The sequence below is a fragment of the Hipposideros armiger genome, unplaced genomic scaffold (genome assembly GCF_001890085.2).
Source record: "Hipposideros armiger isolate ML-2016 unplaced genomic scaffold, ASM189008v1 scaffold_30, whole genome shotgun sequence".
Lineage (NCBI taxonomy): Eukaryota > Metazoa > Chordata > Mammalia > Chiroptera > Hipposideridae > Hipposideros > Hipposideros armiger.
The window spans coordinates 1,135,966-1,161,352 of record NW_017731380.1 but is presented as its reverse complement, the minus strand read 5'-3'; the positions used below and the strand labels follow the sequence as shown (position 1 = coordinate 1,161,352).

General features: G+C 36.0%; 1 protein-coding gene across 6 annotated transcripts in view; it reads left to right on the top strand.

The window, feature by feature from the left end:
• TANK (TRAF family member associated NFKB activator) overlaps positions 1-25,387 on the top strand; it is a 79,215-nt gene that overhangs the window by 24,867 nt on the left and 28,961 nt on the right. For 5 of the 6 annotated variants that reach the window (XM_019636881.1, XM_019636880.1, XM_019636883.1 and 2 more), the window contains exons 2-4: positions 10,310-10,457; positions 22,851-22,962; positions 24,588-24,706. In XM_019636881.1, coding sequence (XP_019492426.1) covers positions 10,359-10,457; positions 22,851-22,962; positions 24,588-24,706 — 330 coding nt within the window. In that variant the 5' untranslated portion in view covers positions 10,310-10,358. The remainder of the gene's footprint in view (positions 1-10,309; positions 10,458-22,850; positions 22,963-24,587; positions 24,707-25,387) is intronic. The other variant, XM_019636882.1, reaches the window with a different exon arrangement.

Genomic DNA, 25,387 nt, shown 5'->3' with positions numbered 1-25,387 from the left:
CAGATCACTATGGAACAAAAGGACACCATGAAAGCCCGTTTCCCTGCCTTGGTGCATATTTGAGTAGTGGTCTACACAGTACAGCTTTCCCAGTAATGACTAGACCCCCTGTGACAGTGATTCTAAACCTGTTTCACATCTGCTCCCCCCCCCCCAAATATGATCCCAGAAGTCTTGGACAGGGTTTGCCGAACTATTTTTTTTTAACCACCCTGGATGATTCTGATGTACTGACAGGTTGGGAACCCATGTGCTACAGCGTGTTCTACGTAACATTCTAAACAGGGGCAGAGGAGGGAACCGAGGTCCAAAGAAAGGTTAAATGACCTGCTCACTCATACCCATTAACAAGCGTGTCCAGAGTGGACATGTATTCTGTATGCCAACTCTGATTTTATCTTTGGTTGGCTAGGCTTTTCAATTTTGATTCTAATCTACAAATTGTCATAATAGAGAAATTAATACATTTTACACAAAATGTGGTCTCAGTTAAACATTAAGTTTTGGAATCTTTATAGTATTTTTTTATTCTAGATACAAAAGGAAGTGAAACAGCAAATCAAAAATTTTAATAAACTTTTACTTCCCTACAGCAAGTGTTAGGATTTACTATTGGGTTGTCAGAAAAATCATGACAGTTTTGCAACGAAAAACATAGAAAAAGTACGTCATGACTTTTCCGACAACCCGATAGGTCTGAGTATTCACATTTGAGAAAAATTGGTGTGGCCCTGAAGAGTGGAAACTTGGGTAATTTTGGCACAAATACAGTTTTGAGAGGTTGGTTTGTCAGGATACCCAAGGATTTTTGGGTCCTGTCTCAGGAATATTCAGCAGATAGAGTGAGATACGGTGTTGCATGGTGTAAAAACATTACTGTATCTGGTTTTAAATTTTTATCATGTTGTGCATTTAAAGTCATACCCTAAACATCTTGGGAACTACTGGAAATGGAGATCTGGAAGTTTCCGAAACCTCATTTATTTTCTCATTGGAGTTCTCTCAATTAGTTCTAATAAAACAAGTTGTGACTTGCAAACATTTGCCCAGCAGCCTCTAGGTATCCTCGGGGGAAATTAAAAGCAGGGGTATGAAGAGCTATAGAGTCCTTTGCCAGTGGTTCGGAGCACAGAGTACAGCTCTGTAATTATGTAGGCTTTTGCCTGTTCCCATTTATCATTGGTAATATTCACAAGGCTAAATGACTGCGCAGCAATTTAAACTGTGATTTAAGAGAAAACAGGCCTTTTGTGAAAAGGTCCTCCACCCGTCTCCTGAAGTTTCACTCTTTATAGAAGAGCTCTCTCCTTTCATAAATGGTTTTGTTCTTATACTGTAAATGACTCAGAGATACTGGAGCGGCCCCTAATTTGTTAACTCATGAGATTTTAACTACTTCTTTTTCAAAAACAACTTGGCCCTTTATGAAACAACTTGGCCCAAAAACAACTTGGCAGCCTGTGACATCTCTTATATTATTGTCTTCTGTTTGGGGGGACCTTTTTAAAGATTACTTGCAGTTGTTTTCTTTTTCAAACTTTTGTGGTTAAGACCAGAAAGTAGGTACAGTGCCCTACTCTTGTGCAAGATCATTGTTAATACAATTTTATTGTGATAAGTTTGGTAGAATAAAAGAGACTTAAGAAAATTCACATTCAACCACTCTACCAGAGAGTTATTTTTCCTGTTATTTAATGGTATCTAAGGGTTAACAGAACAGAGCATTAGAAAACATTCCGACCTATTTAGCTTATAGTCTCTTTATAAGACAACAGACTTCTACTAAAATGCCTTTCTGTTTTATGCATTTCATAGTTTTCCTTCTAACATCGTCCAGATTCTCTTTTTTGATTTACATTTGGGGGGAAAAAAGTGTACATTTTGTGACACAAAATGGCACAATAATGAGTATTGCTTCTTTCTCTCTCCCCTAATTTTTTTTCCAAAAATGTACTTTTTTCCTGCCTTTTTTTTTAATAAAGATTTTGGCCTGGTTGACTGTCCAAGGATTTACCAGTGTCAGAGGACACTGGACATTCAAAACAGGACTTCAAGAGTATAAGCAGGAGGACAGGCATATTTAGCCTCCATTTATTCCTCCAGATTTCTTATCACACAGTTGCTACGTTTTTCCTTCCTATTGTAAATTATGTCTCTTCAAGCACTTTTGTCCAAAATTGAATTAAATATCTCCCTCAGATTTTTCTTTCTGTTTCTCTATGTCTGGCTATCATCACTGTCTGCCTAGTATTTTGACAAGTGTGCCTGATGAACCATCTTCTGCAAAATCACCTGGGTTACTTCGCTTATCAAAATGCACATTCCAGGGGCCCATCCCAGGCCAACTGATTTGGAATTTCAGAGACCTGAATGCTGCCTCGTCTATTATGTAGATCGGTTGGCCAACGGATCCTGTTGATTTTGCCTTTGAAATAGCTCTTGAATCCATTCATCTTTCACTTCCGCTGCTCTAGTTCATGCCTTCCTCTATCACCCAGAACACAGCAGTCATTTCCTGTGGATATCCCCACTTTGTCTCCCTCATTAGTTTGTATTCCATGCTGGTATCTAGTTTGCCTTTCTAAAATCTGTCCACCTCTTGCTTGAAAATCCGTCATTACTCCTTAATGTCAGCAGGTTAAAGTCTAGATTTCTTAAGAGTGACATTCAGGGTTTACTCAGTCTGGTCATAACTGAGTCTGCTGCATATAGTTATGTAGTTAGTGCATTCTTTATCTCTAGTGGGTTCTAGTCCATTTACGGTCTATATGAATGGTGCCCCTAGGGGTTTTGCAGTGCGGTATAATCATAATGGCGCCCTATCCATCCTGTCTTAGCACCCTCCCCTCTCCATCCTTTCTGCACATACGCTAGGCTTCCATAGAATTCTCACCTCCAGACCCTAAATGCACTACACTAGTGACTTCTCAGTACTCTGCTCTTTCATAGTGAATGTTCTTTCCCCTCTCATTCTCTACTTGTTGACATCCTTCTCATATTTCAGGGCCCAGTTTGTCACTTCCTCTCTGAAGTCTTCTACAATCCCTCTCATTTTGATTGTTCCCTCTATTGAGCCTTTTCCTGCTTATACCTTTTATTTAACAGGGTTTTTTTGTTTTGTTTTGTTTTTGGTAAAACTTACATACAATTAAATGCACAAAGCTTGCATGAATTATTTGGTGAGTTCCTACAAATACTTCTACCTGTGCTACCCCTATCAAGACATGTTCATACCTTTTTACACATTCATACTTGACCTGCTAGTATGGTCAGTCATTTCATGTGTGTCTACTGTATGAAATTAACAAGCTCTAATTAGGGGGGGAAAGGCAAGACTATGATATTGTCTCTTTCCCATGGAAAAAAAGGAGCACCTACTATGTGTTCAGCATTGAACTAGTCTTGAATATTGTACCAGTTACGATACAGCTCAGCTCCTCTCTTAAGAGACCCCCAAAGACAGTGGCTTAAGACAGAAATTATTTCATTCACATATTACAATTCAAAGTATAAGATGTCTGGGGCTGATCAGGCAGCTCCACAATGTCAAGACCCTAAGCACCCCCATTCTTCTTGTTTCATCATCCCTGAAGTGTTGCCCTCACCGTGGTGTTCTGGGTGACTCACCACAGCATTCCATCCAACTGGGAAAGGGGAAAAGGTGAAGGGGAGAGCTCATCTTAGAAGTTAGATTTACTTGCCAATGTCCAGAACATAGTCCCATGACCACACCAGCTAAAAATCAAGAATACTAGAAGAGAATGGATATCAGGAACAGATGACATATATGCTTCATGTATGATCTCATTTATTCTTCATAATAACCCTGCAAGCTATGTATGATAAGAAAACTAATAATCAGAGAAGCTAAGTAAATGGCTATGTTAGTACACGCAGACTCAGGGAAAAGTCCCGAGACTGAAAATCCACCTCCATAAGTGGGGAGCAGGGTAAGACTGAAGAAAGAGGCTGGCCACTCCAGTCCGGTAACGAATCGAGTTTATTAAGGGAAACTTACATACAAGGCATGTCCTGGGATGCTGCAAAATGAACTGGATCCCCATGCTGCTTGGCAGGTGCCGAAGAATTATACAGGGTAAGGGGCCAGTAGCGGGGGAGGGGGGTGTAGGGGGGAGTGGGGGGGCGGATAGTCACAGGTACTAGTACATGAATGTTACCATGTATGGGAAATTACATGCTTGACCATGTCATGATAACAACGAACAAAGCCTGTGCTGGCACTACTGATGCAGTGAGAACAGGAACCAGCACATAGCAGGAGGCAAGGGAGGAGCGCTAACTTATGTCAGAATGAAAATGATCACACGGTGGTCTCTACGGAGGGTTTGCGGAAAGTAACCTCTGTTCTGGCCCTGGGTCCAGCTTGCGGGACAGACAGCAGTCACGTCATGGAGCAGTGTCTCCTGCATGGGCTAGAAAATTGCAGATTGGAGATTTTGAATTCAAAGGCTATACTTTTTACATTCTATTATTGCCTAGTAAAATGTTAGGAGGGAATATATAAATGTTATTAAATAAATATAGTCATTCATTTTCACAGTGTTATGTTATTTTTATATCACATATTTTTACGATATCATATCCTCTCTTTCAGGACACCCTATATAACTTTACTCCATTTTTCTCACCATCTTGAAATGAAATGCCTTATCAACTGGTTTATAACTAAGGCCTAGTTTGTAATACAATTTGAAACAAGTGTCTACTCCTAAATCTATGATATCATTTATGAGGAAAAATAAATCATCATATTTGCAAAGCAAAAGCTTCTATTCTGTATTTGTTTAGACATGCTATATGATCATAAAGTTGGAAGGGTATTATATCATTTAACTCCTTCATTTTATTTATTTATTTTTTTTAGCTGAGCCATCCTGCCACCTGTTGGCAGCTCAGCGGCAGCTCAGCTCTCGCCAGGAGTCGAACTGGAGCTCACACTCTTGAGCGAGCTCTTAACCAACTAAGCCACTTGGCTAGCCCCGTAACTCCTTCATTTTAAAAGCAAGGCAAATTGAGGTCCAGAGAAAATACAGGATTTGTTCTTTATTTCATTCCCACCCCTACTTCTTCTCAAGGAAAAGCACTAGCCTAATCAATCATTTCTACGAGTAACCATTATTGTTATAAGATTGTATGAGGTTTGCAGAGTTGTCCTAATCAGGAGAATCAAGGTGAACAATGCATATAATCCTGGCCTATTTTAGTGAAGAATGGATATTATCTAACACTAAAAACATTTTTGTAGCTCTTGGGAATCTGTTTTAGAAAGGACGGCTGCTATTTGATAATCAAAAGGAATGGATGAGGTCACTCCTACCCATAATTCTAAACCTAATTCAAATGCCATCTACCTCCAAAGCCTTTCCTAAACCTCATACATAGATGTGGCCACTTTCCTCTCCCAGCTCTATAGCCTTTGGCTATCTGAGTGTAGTCACATACAGAGGGTGCAAAAAAAATGTATACACATTTTAAGAAAGGAAAAAACAATTGAAATTGTAATAATATATACCGATAACAAAAGATGAATACAAGCCACGTTTGACTTCTGCAATTACAAGAGGTGCTCAAAGTAGTTACCATCAGTGTCCAGACACTTCTGATCATGGCGAACTACTGCTTGAGCAATGTTAGCCAGAGTGTCCACTTGTATACATTTTTTTTGCACCCCCAGTATGTGTTTTAACTTGCAGCTAATGGTGCCTTTGTGGGGATAGGTTCCATTTCTGTTTGTTCTCACTGTATCAGTGGTACCCAGCACAGGCTTCGTTCTGTTGGTACTACTAGTTGGTGCTTAGTAAATGTTGTAGTGAGTGAACATATACATATCCACCATGACACGTTGGAAGAATACAGCACGCTTTAGTGAACAATCTTGGAACTGAGAATTCATAGCTGTAGGCAAGTATGTTAACTCCTCTGAACTTTATCAGTCAAATGGGAATATGAATAATAAGAAATGAAGAATTGGTATAAAAACTTTGTAAAATGAACACAACTCTAAGGTGGTACTATCTCTGAACCCTTTGCTGGACCTGACACAGTGCTTTACATGTAGTAAGCAAACAAATACTTTTTTGTAATAGAGTGGAATAGTAATGGGATATATTTTATTAAAATAAAATTTTGGCCCTAGCAGTTGACGTGTCTTTGTTGGAGCTGATAAACTTGAACAAGGGAAGATGAAATTATCCCCCTTGAGCAGGTGCTTCTCCTGCACCTAGGACAGTTTCATTATTGAACCAAGGGATCAGTGAAAGAGGAAGCATCCTGCTGCCCAGGGATTTTCTTGGTGCTTCCCCGCCCCGCCCTGGGCAGCACAGGCTAGACCTGGGAGGCAGAGCAGAAACTTGCCAACTTCCATTTTCCTTCTAGCAGCCAACCACCCAGGGGAAAAAAGGAACTACTGATGTGGGTGGGTGGCTGGGGACTATCCTGGCTTCTGGAAGATTGCCCTGGTTTGGGGGGACTAAGGGGTTGGTGAGCAGTGCTTTGCATTCTATCCTCCCAGCTACCTTCTGTGACTTAATCTTTTCCTAGTTGATGGAAGCAATCAGCAAACCAGACCCAGAAATAAATTACAGTGGAAGGCTTTCCTAAAAATACATTTAAAAGAATGAAACCTTAACTACAAGAGTATTTCCAAGGCAAAGTTTGCTCAAGCTTGGACTTCCTGATTTGGGGGAGTGAGAATGGCCGTAAGATTTGGGTTTGAGCATGTTTACTATAAATAAAGTCATTTCCCTGGAGCCTGGCAAGTTTTACAGAAGACATGCCAAAATGTAATTGAAATGTGACTGCCTCTTAAATTGTGAAATTAATTTTACACTTAACAAATGCTTTAAAAAAATAGAGGAACAAGTGGCTTTAAAGTTCAGGGTGTTAATATTTGAAATCTGTCCAATTTAATTAGCTGGGTCCCAGAGACTATTTCGTTTTTCTCTGGTCAGTGTCACCGATCTAACACCCAATTCTCTTCTTGGTGGTGAGATAGGAATTAAATGTATTATTTATTTAACTTCTATTGACCTGAATTATATCTCCCCAGCATACACTTTTATTTCAGGAAATACGATGCATCCATGTGGAATTTACTCTGTAGCTCTTCTTAGTGACATTTGTGTGATCTAATTCGAGGACCTGAAGTGAAGGCTCCACATAATTTACTTGCATATGATGCAGCTATTTTTAATTCTGCATTTACATTTTAAAAAACAAGAATGTACCTTCTTGATGGAACAGACATGCATTTTTAGACTCACAGACTCAAGAACTGTAGAACAAAGAAGTTTTTAGAAATTGATTCCAATTTTTTTTTTTTTTATATTGGAGAGAAAGAAACTTGGGTCCAAAAAGATTTAGTGGCCCTGAACTAAGGTCACAGGATAAGATAGTGATAGAACAAAACAAGAAACTAGATGGGTTCCTTATTCAAGGATCTTGTTTGTCCCAGATTTTAAAATGTAGGTGAGATTTACATTGACAGTTGTCTTGACATGTGCAGCTTTTTAAGACAGTGATAGATAACTTAGCTACTTAAAACCTCCAATTTCTACATTAGCATATTACTGTATATTATAGTCCCTGTAGCTACCCTTATTTTTCATTCCTTGTTTGTATACTTATTTTTTATCTTGTGTGTAAGCCACCTTTAATCCTTCTTTGATTGATTTAGTATATAAATAAAGTACTCAAAGTGATACTTTGTATTAATGCTAATTACTTATGTTTCTAAAGTGTCTGTGGCATGTCAGAAATCCTGGCAATGTTAATTATTCTAACACTATTTCATCTTTTCCATCTATCAGAGGTAGCAGTAGAAACAAACTTCCTAAGATGAAAAACGGGCTGATAGGATTGAAATATTACCTGAGTATTTAAAAGAGCATTGTGATTTATGGTCATCTAATTTTTGACAAGGGTGCCATGGCCAGTCAGTGGGAAAAGAATAGCTTTACAACAAATGGCGCCAGGACAATTGGATAGCCACACTGCAAAAGAATGAAGCTGGACCCCTACCTCCTACAAGTCAACTCAGTATGGATCAAAGATCTAAATGTAAAAGCTAAAATTATAAAATTCTTAAAAGGAAACATAGGTGAAAATCTGTGTGACCTTGGATTAGATAGTGGTTTCTTAGCTATGACATGAAAAGCACAAGCAACAAAAGTAAAAATAGATCAATTGAATTTCATCAAAATTTAAAACTTTGTGTGTCAAAGGACACTATCAAAGAAATGAGAAGATAATCTACAGACTGGGAGGAAATATTTGCATATATATTATATCTGATAAGTGTCTAGTTTCCATAATATATAAAGAACTCTTAACTCAACATTAAAAAGACAAATAACCCAATTAAAAAATGGGCAAAGAGGACCGGCCGAGTGGCTCAGTTGGTTAAGAGCTCGCTCAAGAGTTTGAGCTCTGAGCAACAGCAGTTCGAGTCCAGCCCGAGCTGAGCAGCCGCTGAGCAGCCGCTGAGCTGCCAACAGGTGGCAGGATGGCTCAGCTAAAAAAAAAAAAAAAAAAATTAGGGAAAGGACTTGACTAGACCTTTCTCCAAAGAAGATACACAAGTGACCAATAAACACGGGAAAGATGCTTAACATCATTAGGGAAATGCAAATCAAAACTATGGTGAGGATCCACTTCACACCCACTAGGATGCATATAATTTTTAAATGGACAGTAAATGTTGATGAAGATGTGAAGAAACTGGAACTCTTATACATTGCTAGTAGAAATATAAAATGGTACAACTTCTTTGGAAACAGTTTTGGCAGTTCCTTAAAAGGTTAAAATTACCGTCTGACCCAGCAATTCTGCTCCTAGGTATATATCCAAGAGAATGTAAAACATGTTCACACAAATACGTGTACGCAAATAGTGACTCGATTCAAAATAACCAAAAAGTGGTAACAACTCAAATGTCCATTAACTGAGGACTAAGATAAACAAAATGTGGTACATCCACAGTGGAATATTATTCAGACATAAAAAAAAAACAATGTACTGTTATACTCTACAACATGGATAAACTTTGGAAACTTTATGCTCCTTGAAAAAAGCCAGATACAAAGGGCATATATTGTATGATTCCATTTATATGAAATGTCTAAAATAGGCAAATCCATTGCATTATAAAGCTGATTAGTTGGAGAGGGGAATTGGGACTAACTGCTGATAGGTACCATGTTTCTTTATGTGATGATAAAAATGTTCTGGAATCAGATAATGGTGATGGTTGCACAACATAGTGAATATACTAAAAACCACAAAAGTGTACACTTTAATATGGTGACTTTTATGTTATGTGAATTATATCTTAATGTAAAATACTAAAATTTTTTAAGAGCATTGTGTACCCAAAGATAAAATGAAAGACATTATGAAAGATTAGAGACTGAGATCATGATTTCCAATCATAAAGAAACTAAATAATTCGGTACCATCCCTAAACCCCCTATTATGAATATAGAACTTTGTCTATTTTGTGGCTTTCAGAAGATTAAGAGAAAGGTCCTATGGTGTGGTTTTTACAGCTGGACAGCAGGAATCAGTCATTAGATGGCCCTCTGCTCTGAGCCCAGGAATGTGGTTAGAGATGTTATGTAAATTGAGATGATAAAACCAAATTACCTCCACTGAGTAAATCACAGAAACAGCAGGAAGGTTGGAATACTAATAGGGAATGGGGGTAGGACTTGAAGGGATGTGATTTTTCTTTTTTAATGTGCAGTCCAACAACAGTTCTTCCTAGATTTTGTGCTAAAATAAGAGCATTTTCACACATCTTAATTGCTCTGCGATAACAACAGTGTGAACTCCATCCACAAGCATTTATTATCTATTTAATTTTGCTCTAATTTCAGTGTAGCAAGAATTCACCTTGTAAGTGGGAGTAACTGTCCATTTAGTAAAAATAAATCCCTTCCCACGTCATTAATCCTGTTGTACATTTCTACAATAAAGTATTAATAACAAATGGTCTTTTATATTTCTCCATTTTTCGGTTGCACTTATAGATTACTATTTTAAAAGCATCTTTATGAACTCGAACCCCACTTGCTCCTTAAACATTAGTAAAGAATATTAAAAAATTATAGAGGCTAAGGTTTTACAGTATTTCTTTATAGGATTTTAGGTGAGACTTGATGCCTTTATCAACCTTTATAGTACTTGGTGCTATAATAATCATAAACCGTCTAGAACTGTTTTTAAGATGCATTTTAAAAATGAGATTTATATAACTTAATAGCTATACATTGTTCTGATTATTTTCCAGAGCTGTCATTTACTCCACCCTTTATAGTGATGCTACAGGACAGAGAGGAATGGATAAAAACATTGGTGAACAACTCAATAAAGCTTATGAAGCCTTCCGACAGGCATGCATGGATAGAGATTCTGCAATAAAAGAACTACAACAAAAGGTATGTGGTTTTGGTTTTGAAAGTATTTATCCTAAGTGGAATTTGAGAGTTTTTTGCAACTGAAAAAAGGTTCTATTGTGAGAAACTGCCTTGAAGAACTATAATTACTGAAACATGGGGATATGTTAATGGATAAAATTTGAGATTTTTATTTGTTGTCTTTTTTAAAAACATTGTGACCTGTGGGAAGAGTTCATTTTAAGGTGATTGTGTTAAGGAAAGATGACAAATGTTATCTTTCATAAATAATTTTTGAATAAAATGACAAACTGCATGTTAGAAGTATCATTGTCTCAGCAAGTTTTGTTTTTTGAGTTTTTACATTGTTACTTGGCTGGCAGGAAGACAGTACACATTTTAAAATATCTAGAACTAAATTTGTTATTAATTTATAATAGTCTTCCATTTTTTTAACTATAACAGTTAACAAAAGACTATTTTAGTGAAATCTTTAATGACTTACCAGAAGTTTTAGCTTTTTAAAACTATACCTGTACACATTGTACCATAAGGTGATGCTATGGTTCCAAAAAGAACAATAGTGCAGTACAGGAAAAGAAGCTATGAAGGTAGATTAGGACCCTGTCATGATTAATATGACTAAGTAGTTTGTACTATATTCTTACTCAGTGAAGATTTACTGAAGGATTAATACATGCTTTAGAAAAGTCTTCCTGGCAGGCCAAGTGGCTCAGTTGGTTAAGAGTATGAGCGCTAAGCAACAGGGTCGCTGGTTCGATTCTCGCATGGGCCAGTGAGCTGCGCCTGAGCTGAGCTGCCGCTGGTCTGCCAACAGGTGGCAAGATAGCTCGCTCAGCTGGTGGGAGCACATGCTCCTAACAAGGTTGCCGGTTCAACTCCTGAATGGGATGATGGGATACGCCCACCCGCAACTAAGATTGAACATGGCACCTTGAGCTGAGTGGCCGTGAGCTGCTGACTGGTGGCCGGATGGCAGCTGGACTTGGAGCTGAGCTAGCTGCGCCCTCCACAACTAAGATTGAAGGACAACAACTTGGCTGTTCCCCTTCCCCAATTCCCCAGCACTGTTCCCCTTTCCCAATTCCCCAATAAATCTTAAAAAATAAAAATTAAAAAGTCTTCCTGACAGTGGGATAGAAGATAGATAGGATAGAGAGCAATTGCAGAATTCATCTCAGCAAACGTATATTGATGCTAAGCAATGTTCTAAGAGCCAGGAATATAAAAATAAGTGGCAGCCATCAAGTTGCACTTTAATATATATTCATAATAATTACATGTAAATATCTATTATATACATGTATTGAATATATATCTACATGTTATACTAATATTTTTAAAAGAAAAAATGGTAATCATTTCAAACAATCAGAATAAGGACAAATTAAGTATTAGGGATGCAACGGGGAAGAGATCTAAGATTTATTTAGGAGCTAGAAAGGAAAGCAGGTGGCAACTGAAGGCAGGCCACTTCTGAGGGTGACAGCATAGATGCTAGGATGTTACCCAAGTATCTGGAATAGAAACTGGATTACTGGTGATGCTGATGACTGAAACCAAGAATGGAGAAGAAGGTGCAGATTTGGGGTAAGGAAAGAAGGTGGGCAATTAGGTATTAGTTATTAGGTTTAGTTACCTGTGGGGCATAGGTGAAAATGTCCAATGGATGGTCGCAAATATGGATCTATACGCCTATGTAGACTTCTGAATTGCAAATTATAGGTACCAAGTATAGAACAACAAATCTTATAGCCTTGAATGTGGATGACATTTCTGAGTTACAGTGTAAAGGGTGAAGAAATAATTGAAGGACAAAAGGTAAAAGGAAGGAAATAAGGCCAACCAGTTGGCCACTGGAGATTCAGAAATAGGTTAAGGAATTTATGAACGAGAGGAGAAACACCTGTTGCTCTGAGACTGGAGGGAACAAGAGGGAAAATAGCTGCAAATGAAGATAAATTTGCAGATAGGAGGTGGTGGTGACTAGAAGTTAGGAGGGTTATCATGTATCACTTATATTTAAAATCTAAAAAAGTCAAATCTATGAAAAACAGTTAAATGGTGGCAACCAGGGCTTGGGAGAAGGATAAAGGTTGATGGTGTTTAAGGGTATACACTTGTAGTAAATAAGAGTTCAAACAACTAGTAAATAAGCCATAAGGATCTAATGCAGAGTATAATAAATATAGACAATAATATTGTGCTATAATTATGTAATGTGATAAATATCACTGCAACAGTAATGATATTACAGTATATAAATTTATCAAAGTAACACACCATACACCTTAAACTTACAAAATGTTACATGTCAGATTTGTTCAATAAATTCATCTGAGCCTTCACTGAACAGTAATCTTTTTGCTGGTGGAGGGTCTTGCCTCAATGTTGATGAAAATGCAATGTCTACGAAATGCAAGAAAGGGAAGTGCAATAAAACAAGGCATGCCTGTAGTATAATGAAATAAGAGAGTTCTGACATTGGGTTTTATACTTTGATCTCATTCATTATATTTTTTAAATTAACTTTTTTTCTAAAACATTTTTGTGGCAATACATTTGTACTTCCTTTTGACATTTCTTGGGATTTTATTTTATGGAACATTTATTGTTTTTGAAATTACAGAATCAGATGTACCAAGCATAAATCACTAATTTGTCCTCGTGTAGCTGCTCCCAGAAATGAGGTTGAACTTTGCTGTAAAGCAAGCTAGGTATTTCTTACTTAGAACTTTAATAATAAGATGATATGTACAGTTCTCAAACTTCTAGTATGAAGATAAAAAGAGCAAAGGCTCTGAAATCAGACCTGGGTTTTTAAATACCATTTCTACCATTTCCAAGATTTTCAGCCTGAATGATTGGAAGATTGATGATGCAACCACAGAAATAGAGAATGCTGATTCTGGTAAAGGAAATTGTTGTTTGATTTGATTTGATTTGGATATTTTGAGATCAAGTGATAGATTAGCCAGGGGAGGATGATCAGCAGGCAATTGAAATGTGGATCTTTGGAATAAGGTACCAGTTGGAAATAGAAACTTGGGAGTTCTTTGTAGAGATGATATTTGAAGTAATAGGAGAAGGAGGTACCAAGGGGAAAGAGAATAGAGCAAGAGAAGAAGGGAAGCAAGAGGACAACCTTGGAGAAGTTTCCTGTCATTCTGATAACTGAAAAGGCCCCAAGGGATGTGCTGTGAGTGAGACTAGCTGCCTAACATTATACTTAGAGAATTGGTCTATCGAGGGACGTCAGTAAGAGGGAAAACTAGGAAATTCCAGGCCCTCATTATTCCACAAAAATGCCAAACTATAGACTGACTGAAATAAATTTATAGGCGCTCTGGAAATCAGTTAGTGATCCAGAGCCACCAAGGGAACAGCTAGTCAAGAAAAAAGCCACATTCAAAAGAGTAGGAAATTTCATGGCATTTCTACTTGCCCCTGAATTTTAGCTTTTTTATCTCCCTTTATATATCTAGTGTGTGATGGTGCAATTGGGAGAAAGCAGCCCAGTTCCTGGGAATGGTAACATAATTAGTTAGGGTCTCAGGCTGGCAGTTGTGGAAGGCAGTGGCGGGCATCAACTGTGGGGGGACTACAGTCAATATCCAGGCACAAGAGATTGCAGGAAGAGGAATACAAGAGAATATCTGAGGCCCTGAGAAGAAGCTGGGATAAGACTCTTTGGGAAATTAAGACACTTCCAAGCAGCCAGGAAAATTGGAGGAAAAAAAAAAACACATATGTGCATTTGCGTGTGCACGTGCACACAGAGAGAGAGAGAGAGAGAGAGAGGGAGGGAGGGAGGGAGAGAGGCAGGCCCAAACAGGGCACACACCTAGAAAATATCTGAGAAGACCTTAAGTTTTTACCTAGGGTTAAGCCAAGGCTAAGAAGCCTACTAATTAGTAAAAATTTTCCATACCAGTGTATAAAGTCTGAGAGAGGTGGCTGTTTAAATGCCCAGTTTCAACAAATCACAAGGCATATAAAACAACAGGGAAATTGGCCCTTTCATAGGAACAAAATAAATTTCCAGAAACAGTTTCTGAAGAAACACATTCATCAGACTTCCTAGAGAAAGACTTTTAGAACAGCTGTTGTAAATACGCTCAAAGAGCTAAAGGAATACACAATCAAAGAACTAAAGGAAATCAGGAAAGCAGTAACATGAACAAAATGAGAATAACAACATTAAAAAAATTTTTAAAGAGAACCAAACAGAAATTCTGTACCTGAAAAATACAATAAATAAATTTAAGTTTTCACTATTGGGATTCCGGAGCAGACTTGAACACATAGGACTTCCAGAACTATGTTGAATAATAAGTGGTGAAAGTGGGCATCCTTTTCTTGTTCCTGATCTTAGAGGAAAAGCTTTCAGTCTTTCACAGGGGACTATTATGTTAGCTGTGGATTTTCCATATAGGACCTTTATTATGTTGCAGTTGTTTCCTTATATTGCTAGTTGGTTGAGTGTTTTTATCATAAAAAGGTGTGGAATTTTATCAAATGTTTCTTCTGCATCAATTGACATGATCATCTGGTCTCCCCTGCTTCATTCTGTTCTCGCACTCTTCATTCTGTTAAAGTGGTATTACATTGACTGATTTTGTACGTTGAACCATCCTTGCATTGCAGGAATAAATCTGACTTGGTCAATGTGTGCAATGCTTGTAATGTGCTGCTGAATTAGGTTTGCTAGTATTTTGCTGAGGATTTTTTACATCAATATTTGTAAGGGATATTAGTCTAGTTTTCTTTCCTTGTAGTGTCTGGCTTTCGTATCAGGGTAACACTGGCCTTGTAGAATTAGTTAAGAAGTGTTCTAGCATGATCAATTTTTTTTGAAGAATGTGAGAAAGATTGGTGTTAATTCCTATTTGAATGTTTGGTAGAATTCACTAATGAAGCCACTGGGTTCTAGGTTTTCTTTGTTGAGAATTTTGATTACTGTTTCAATCTCTTTACTAAGTATAGGTCTATTCAAGTTTTCTATTTCTTCATGGCTCAGTCTTGGTAGGTTGTGTGTTTCTAGGAATACATCCATTTTATCAAGGTAATCCAATTTGTTGGTATGCAATTGTTTATAGTATTTTCATATCTTTTTATTTCTGCTAATATGGTAGTAATGTCACCTCTTTCATTTCTGATTTTAGGTATCTGAGACTTTATTTTCTTAGTCAATTTAGCTAAAAGTGTGTCAATTTTGGTGATCTTTTTGCAGAACTAACACTTGGTTTTGTTGACTTCATTAGTTTTCTATTCTCTACTTTGTTTATCATTGCTCTAATCTTTACTATTTCCTTTCTGTTAGCTTTGGGCTTAGTTTGTTCTTCCTTTTCTAGTTTCTTAAAGTGTAATGTTAAGTTATTGATTTGAGATCTTTTTTTTTTTAATATAAGCATTAATAGCTAAAAGTCTGCTTAGCGCCGCTTTCAGGGCATCCCCTAAGTTTTGATATGTTGTGCTTTTGTTTTCATTTGTCTCCAAGATAGTTTCTAATTTCCCTTATTATTTCTTCTTTGACCCAATGATTATTTAAGACTATGTTAATTTCCATATATTTGTGAATTTTCCAGTTTCCTTTCTGCTGTTGGTTTCTAGTTTTATCCCCTTGTGATTAGAAAAGATATTTTGTATAATTGCAATCATTTCAGGTGCTGTGCTATTATTTTTTCTTGTACTGATAAGAAAGGTGAAGGATACAAAATATTTGTATTATCCCCTTTATTAAGCAAAGAGCCGTATTTACTAACCAGTGAGTCTAAAGTAAAGTCCTCAAGTAAGACTGAATTTGACTGTGCTCTGTCTTTTTATCATAAATTACAGATCCAAACCTTTTTCTGACAATAAATGTAAAGCCATAAGGACTGTCTTGTCAGTTTGCTTTTTTTCTAGAGCTAATCTTGACCCATCTGAAATGTAACCTCGCAGCCTGAAGGCTTATGTTACCTCTAAAACCTTGTAAAACATGTTTTAAAAGATTTCATGAAGGCATAAAATGCCTTTATTGTAGGTACTATTTTTTTTAATTCCTTTACTTTCACTTAAGATGTAAATGGCCTCATTATTGTTTACCACCCTTTTTTTCCTTTCTTTGTTCCCCCAAAACATATATCTCTGCGGTGGGAATAGAGCATTTCACTCTGTTTTCTTTTTTCCTACTGAAGCTACTGTTACTAGAATAAAGATCCTTCTGGCTATTTCTAATCGAAGGCTTATTTCTTCTGTTGTACTTGTTAGTACTTTGCCATCAACTCATTTTCTACCTATCAGAATTTGAAATGATCGTAAAGCAGAGACTAGTCAAACAATCTCATAAATATAAAGTTTCAAAATCTGATAAGTATCAGGAAAAAAGGTAAACTGCTATTAGAATGTCTGTTAGGGCCTTGACCTCATCTAGAGACGGAGAAGACAATCTTTATGAAGTGATTTTTGAAAGAGCAGGGTTGGGATTTTCCAGGTACAAGGACCCGTGTTATAAAGACCCATTGACCTAAAAGAACTGAAAGTGTAAGGGAAATAGTGCAATGAGAAAAGTCAGGAGCAAGACTGTGTAGGGTCTTAGAAGCCATATTGAGGATTTTGGGTTCTTTATTCTAAGAGCATTAGCAAGCAATTTAAAGTTTTTTTGGGGGAGGGGGTGGGAAGAAAGTGGTTGTTATGTTTAGATTTGCATTTTGCAAATAACAGGATAGCTAGAGAATACAGAATGGATTGATAGATTTAGGGAGAGCAATTAGGCTATTAGAGTAGTTTATTAAGGTTGTGATGGCTTGAACTGTGATGACTACATTGGTGATGAAAAATGAGACAGATTTAAGATACCTAAGATTAAAATTGACACTTGTTAGTGGATTGGCTATAGAACAAGTAGATGTCAAGTATAGTTATAGCTTTCTGGATAGGTAGTGGTACCATATACTGAGAGAAGGAATACTAGCAAAGGACCCAATTTTGCAGGGAGCAGAGCAGAAGATGGCGTAGTTGGAGGAAAGAGATCATTACTTTTGAATAAGTAAAATTTGAAGTACTTCTCCAGTAGCACTTGGCCGCATAGATCTAGAGCTCAGAGGAGAAGTCTGGGCTAGAAGGAGAAATTTGAGAGTCTGGCATACCAGCCACTGGGGATGAGAATGCCTAAGGGGAACATATAGAGCAAAGATGACCTTGGTAGAGCTAGATAAACTCACATGATATGCCATAGTGGTTATTTAGGGGTTTGGGCTTTGTGGTCAGACAAACCTGGATTCAACTCCCAGCTCTACTGCCTACTGAGAAACCATGGGCATGTTATTTTGTACCTTTTTGTGCCTCAGTGTTGTCATCTATAACCTCCTCAGAAAGTTAGTGTAAGAATTACATGAGATAAAATAAAGCTGTCTGATTTTGGTACATAGTAAGTATTCAGTGAAATGATCATATGATGATAATGTGAATGTGTTGTTGAAAAATTGGGTTACAGAACAGTTACAGAAGAGTTTGCATTTTTTAAAAATAACATGTATACAGGTAGGTACACAAGAGTTCTGAAAGGGCACAGACCAAAGTGTCAACAGTAGTTACTTCTGCAGAGGAATGGAAGGCAAAGTTAAGGAAGAGACTGTCACTTTTTACTTTGTACATATTTGGGGTTTTGTTGTGGTAGTGATGGTGGACATTTTGTGGGTTTTTTGCCTTTTTTCAGTAGATGTGCTACTTCTCTAATTTTTAACAGCCATTAATTGTTCCTTCATTATATCGACCCTGTTTTTTATAGGCTTTATAAACATTCTTTGTAAACTTTGAACAACCAGGATTCTTGGGGGTTTTTATTTGACACAATGTTTTTGATTCAATGGAGATACCACAATGAATTCTCAAAAAGAAACTTTTGAGTCCTAGTTTACAATGAACTAGAAGAAAGACTGAGAAATCTGGCTTAGAGCAGGGGGTGGTTGTGTGGTAAGTCCGGTGACAAATTGCCGGTGTTCAATGGTAATCAGAGCTTTAGTGAATGGATATATGTACTACAGGCTATGGTAGTAGATATTATGTAGAGATCTTGCTCGTTATTAAAGGAAGGGAGCTAACATTTGCAAAGAGTTTATTATGTGCCACATATTTTATACATGCATCTCCTTCAATCCTTCAGTTAAATATTATTTTCATTGAAAGAGAAAGAAACCAAGGTTCACAGAGACTAAGTAAATTAGGACCAAAACACAAGCTTGTGAAACAAAAATAGTTTGTCTTAATTTACCACTTGACATACTGTAAAATCAGTGGCAACCCTGTCACCTACTAGTAGATAATCAGATTGATAATGTGATCTGTCAAATTGTAGACCTCCTAGATAAGTCTTGGTATTGGGAGGGTGAGGGAGGCCAGGACTTATAACCTAGTTATAAGCGAACATAGCAGAGGATAGTTGAAGAGTGAACTGTGTAAACCAGGATCTCTGAGTTGCTAATACTATGCAACCTCATTTTTTAACTTAAAATTGAAGTTGATGTTTAGTTTACCAGAGTGTCAAACATTTAGTTTGTGTCTTAAGTGCTATATATTGGGATAATTAATATTTAATAATCTTCATGAATTGTGGAGCTCCCTATTGAGAGCATTTGTGGCGGCCAACCAAATCCTTCAGTAAAACTTTTGTTTTCTTTGTTAATCTTGGCACAGTTTGAACGGTTTTTAAATTGAGACTATTTTTTTTAATCCATTCAACATGTATTAAATTCCTATTCTTTTTATACTTAGAGGAAAACAATGATATTTTTCAGAATATTGAGGTTAGTTCTTGAGGGTAAGAAGAGATAATGTTTGCTCTATTTTAGAGTATTATAGATGACTGAAGGACACTTGAACTTTTTTTGTCCCCATTTCCACATAGGAAATAAGTGCTTTTGAAAATATGAAAAAGGAGAATTTTCAGTATCAACCGTAGGAAAAAAATTCAACTTATAAAGCTCCATTTTAATATTTATGAAACTCACAAAAACTTGAGCAGCTGTATGTCCAGAATTATAAAGAATATGCTGCCTTAGTTTTGAAAATGAATTGAAATTTTGTCTGGATAAAAATTTTGCCTGGGTAAAGATAAAGGGACATCACTTAAAATAAGCTTTTGCTTGATTTATGATAGTCAAGAGGATGTATGGACAACCATTTTTAATAAATTTAAGGTGTTTACTATACTTGATCACCATTGTTTTAAGTTTTGCTTCTGAAGACTAAGAAAGAATACCAAGTATATTCTGGCACGAGTACCTAAGTACCTGCTTTACCTCTTTAGATGCTGGTAGACCACTTGTTTTGCTAGTCGTTAGAATTGGAAGGGATGTCAAATACACAGAAGCCAGAGTCATCTTGGCCAGATGGTGTTTGATACAGATGGATGGTTAGTTGTCATGCAGATCTCTTAGTTGGTAACTTGTTGCTGCCATCTGACTCAAAGAATCATTCACACACACTGGCTGTCAAAAGCATCTTCTCTTCTGTCTGTTTTAGCTGTCATGTCTGTGCTCTGTACAGAAGTGTTGACAAGACATTGCTGTTGTACATTTTCAATGTGGTTGTTAGTGATTTTTCTGTTTTGTGGGGTCTTTGATAGTGCTGAAATGTACTTGCTTTGTAACTGTTTTTTAAAAAATACTGTGACAGTGCAATAATTATCTGACCTTTTAAAAGGACTTTTCAGGTTATAAGTTTATTCAGATCTGTTCAGTGAACGAAATCATTTAATTAAAAAAAACACTTCTTATTTCTTTTAGTTTCCAAATATAGCAAATAAACTAAATTCCGCTGATTATTTCCCAATTTGATATATCCTCTGGACTTTCCCCTCTCATGGCCTGTGGTCAAAATCTTTATACTATTTTTGGAATATGAATTTTCTCAAATTAGTACCTTTATTTCAGATGGTATAAGCTTCCCTTTTTTCCAAAGAAACAAAAAAAACAAAAAACTTAAGACATTGCCTATTTTTTGCATCCATTTTTTTCAAGCTTAACTTCTTTTGTCTGATTCACCCACTGACCTTGTCTCCATTTTTCCTGTTTCCCTTATAGAAATATAAGCAGTCTTTTCTCCATTCCTTCAGGTCACTTCTGAAGGCATATCTATTTCTCTGATATTTATTTAACAACTTAAAGTAGTTTATGTATTCAAGTGATATTTACTGATCATCTCAATATGTGCCAGACATTCTGCTATACTCTGGAGATACCAGAAAATAGTCTCTACCCTTGAGGAGGTCATAGTTTAGAGGGAAATCAGACATATAGACAATTAGATTAGAATATGTAATTTCTATATAAATATGTGGAAAAAGCACTGAAATAACGTGGACCATTGCTATTCTGTCTCCCTTGCTGTACTTCCAAAGTGTTAGTTTTTAACTTATTACAGAATTTGCTTGAGTTTAGTACTTCATTAAGTGGTTTAAGAAATAGGTCAAAACTTCAGCTTTGAAATAGTTGTTGACCTATTGATTTTTCTAAGCTAATGAGTATATTTTCAGCATTATTCATTTATTATGTTATGTGCAGATGTGCTGAAGTACGATTTTAAGCCAGAAACTAGAAGATGACAATTACTTGGCAGAGGCTTTCTGAGTTGGTTCCAAAAGAAAATACAGGTCATTTGGTTTTTCATTAATGTGGGGGAAAAATGTATAGTAGATGGAGAGTGGGCTGAGGCCTGAATAAGTTACACATTTATTCTGGGCCTGTCTCTAACTTGCTAGGTTTTCTGTACTGGTTACTTAATGCCTGAGTAGTAGTGAAAGAATGGACAATTTACACAGATGTAGATGAGAAGACTGTAAGTAACAATCTGCTTGCTGATTCCTCAGCCCTGGTGGCTCTGTGTAGCCCAGGTAAATTTAAGGTATTACAGAATTTGCTGTAGATGTTTGAATCCTTCTTTCAGTCAACCTACCCACTCTTTCTCGGGCCTTGAATGTGAATTTATGTAGGAATAAGATGTCACATCCTGGGAAACCTGGCCGTAAACTGGATTTTAGTATCTTAAGATTCTAGTTCTGATACTCATAGTCATAGGACATATGGTCCAAACAGACTCACAAGATTTACTCTTCTATTCATACTAATAAAACTTTCTTGGAGTTTTTTTTACTTGGATTCTTTATTTCTTTTAATTTTTTGAAAGCTTTTTCAATAAGCATGTACTGAATATCTCCTATATATAAGTTACTTTGCAGAGCGCTATGGGAATATCAAGTTATATAAGACTACACTCAGGCAACATGCAAAGATGGCACATCACTTGGGTTATTTATCAGCTCTGTCAGTTATCATGTTTGAAGGGTATTATATAAAACTTCGCCTTTTACTTGGAAAAATGTATTTTGCTTTAATTTCTTAAGCTAATTTATTTTGGGAATCTAGGAACAGCTGTGTAACTTATAAAGAACTTTAGGCTTATTGGTCTCTGAAAACAATAGAGCTTTACTGATTTTGAACTTTGATTATGAATCAATTCACAATCAAATATTTAGTATCTACCGAAGTACATGCTGAGATTATTAGTACTCCATTTTATATTTCCAGAAATTTACAATTTAATCATTTATTTATTTGTTTGTCCAATGAAAGAAATTGGTCAAGAACCCTCTATTATTTTTGGTAATATATTTTAAGACTTTGTACTAATTTGATAACTATAATGCAGCATGTTCAAATTTGCTTTTATGTTTACAGTATCTATATTCCCTAATACAAACTCGTGTCTTCTTTCATTACTTAATTCTCACAACCATTGCAATAAAATAGCAAGATGAATGGATTAAAAATATATGGGAAATTGTGGTATTTAAGATATCCACTAAAGATTAACCATGTGTTCTCTTGACTTAAAACTTTTAGAAAAGAAGTTGGCGATCAATATAATTTTATAATTTGTACGTGTCCCTTTGGTTTTCATAATATCTTAGTTATAGCTACTTCTTGTTGTTTTTGTCCTCTAAAAATAAATTCAAAACTGTGTTTATTAAAAAGACATGAAATCTTACCTTTTCTAAAGTTAGTGGAATATTTTTATAGAATAACTTAATATAACATCCACTTTGTCATTCATGCCATTTTTTGTTATCATTAAGGACTGAGTTCTAAATTATAATTTGTGTCCTAATAGGACCAAAAAGCCGTATGTTGATCTCTTAACTGAAATTTTCTTTAAGATAATTTTTAAAATTTTACAGTGTTTCAAGTATTTTGAATCACAGATGTTTGTAATAATTGTAAATACATTGCTGGAGCCAGTTTTTAGCTCACAAATAAATGCTCAATACCTGGGAAATAGCAATATGGGCAACTCCTATCTATATATAATTATTAAGACAGTAAATGTATGTACATATGTTTCAGTAAATATCAGACTAACTGGTTTTTATATCAGCAGACTGAGAACTATGAGCAGAGAATACGTGAGCAACAGGAACAGCTGTCATTTCAACAAACTATTATTGACAAGCTAAAATCACGGTTACTTCTTGTGAATTCCAGTCGAGGTATGTTCATGCTAATTTTTTATGTATTTCTTGAACCACTGATAGAAAAGAAGGTGGAAGTCAGGTTTTTTCTATTTTATTTCTCCTTTGTTTCTCAATAGTTCTGATATTTTAATAATGGCGGTGCAGTTACATATTATGTTTATTTAAGAAATGAACATTGCAGGATATGGAAAATGGACATTCACATATACTATATGGTGGAACTCTTAAGTCGATAAAACTTCCCAGAAGACAATTTACCAATAAATAACAAAAGCTTTTTAAAATGTCTGTGCCTTTTAAATCAAAAATATATGTTCTAAGAATATATCATAAGAAAATATTTGTTCAAGTCTTCAAAGATGTGCATGCAAGGATGCTCATCACAGTATAATTCCAATAATAGAAATAAAGAAATATCCAACAGTTAAATTACAGTCATCCATATAATGAACAGCTATGTAGCCAAGAAAAGTGGTGATAATACATTAAACTTACTGACATGACATATGATATATAGTAAAATAAGCAAAACAGGATACAAAAATAAATATTTTATTTTTTTTTATACATCGAAATGATATTTGTATGATATGTGCAGGAAAAGAAAAACTCTGACAAAATATAAACCAAAATGTTAATAGGAATAACTCAAAGGTGATAAAAATTGTGGATAGCTTTTATTTATTTTTTTTTGGCATGTATGCTTTTTAAAATTTTTCTATAGTCATGGAGTAGTTATGCAAATGATTATCTTAAACAGAAAATGCATACCTGAAAATATGACTTATATAAAAGTTTAATTGCGGGGCAGCCGGTTAGGTCAGTTGGTTAGAACGCAGTATTCATAACTCCAAGGTTGCTGCTTCGATCCCCACATGGGCCACTGAGCTGTGCCCTCCACAACTAGATTGAAACAACTACTTGACTTGGAGCTGGTGGGTCCTGGAAAAACACACTGTTCCTCAATAATACCGTATTTCCCCATGCATAAGATGCACCTTTTTTCGAAAAATTTGGCGTCTAAAAACTGGGTGTGTCTTATACAGTGGTTGTAGATTTCAAATGCCATAGATGGAACTGAGGACGAGGCAATATATGAAGACAGTGATTCGTCATCAGACACAGATGAGGACAAGCTAACGGTTGGGAGTTTTGACAGTGATGAGGAATTGTATGAATTTTATGATGAATAAAACTTGAGTTCAATAACTTTATGTAATACATTTTTTTTCAAATTTCGGGCCCCAAAATTAAGGTGCGTCTTATACATGGGGAAATACGGTAAGTAAATAAATAAATTTTTTAAAAAGTTTAATTGCTGTTTTGATGGTTATGCTGCAAAGAGCATAGTTCTAGTTTTCTAAATTCTACATATTTTATACACCACTGATTTTTGGTAGAGTAAGGGTTTTGTATGTTTAGTGGGAAAGAAAAAAACAAATATGAAGCAAATATGCCAAAATCGAAATGGGTAAATCTAAATTGTCACAGTAATTATTTTCTGAAGAATTTTTAAAACTCATAGTTTAAAATCCCTGCTCTTTAACATTAGGGGTTTGGGTTTGTATTCTTTTTACTTTTCCAGGTGGGACCAAAAACAAGGGTTTCCTACTTATGTCCAAGAGGGTTTTGTTTTACAGATAACAGTTATGGCTATGTTCCCCTGCTTGAAGACGGTGAAGCAAGGAAGAATAATTTGACTCTTGACCAACCTCATGATAAAGTAAAACCAGGAATACCAAGAGAAAAAGAATCAAAGGTAGACTTCACTGCTGGCTTATTCCCTAAAGGAAATAAGAAATGAGAAATCAGGTTGCACAGACTTCCTGAATGATTTAGTCAGTATTTTATAATAACTTGGGTGGGCAGGAACGAGGGAGAAAGTGGACAAGGTTCTCTTCAGTGCTAACATTGCTTCTGCAAAAAGCAACATTCAAATGCCGATACATAACACATCTTCCTCATTTCATTTTGCTGCAGTGGATCCACCGTGGAATTCTAAACAGAAGTTCTGTATATACAGATAAATGACTTGCATGTTCCTAAATAGAAGCAATATTTTCAAGTAAAAGAAAGGCTTAGGTTTCATATTTCCTGGTATTCTCTTTTCTGTATAACAGGCATTTAACAAAGAAATAAAAGATTTCACAAAGAAATAAAAGATTAAGCTAAGTAGATAGTAAGATACAGGTAATTCTGGATTAGAAAATAGCATTCTAGTTTTTTCCTCAATTGCCTGTGCTTAAATTAAAAAAAAAAATCCACCTAACCAATTGACACTAAAGTCTTCATTGAAGCAGTATAAAGAGGAACATTCCATATCTGCAAGGAGACAGGTAAAAGGATGTTCATGCTACATTGGTTAGACACAACCTAAACATCCATCAATAGCAGAATGGTATGACTTTACAGTAAAACATTTTAGAAAAATTAAAATAAA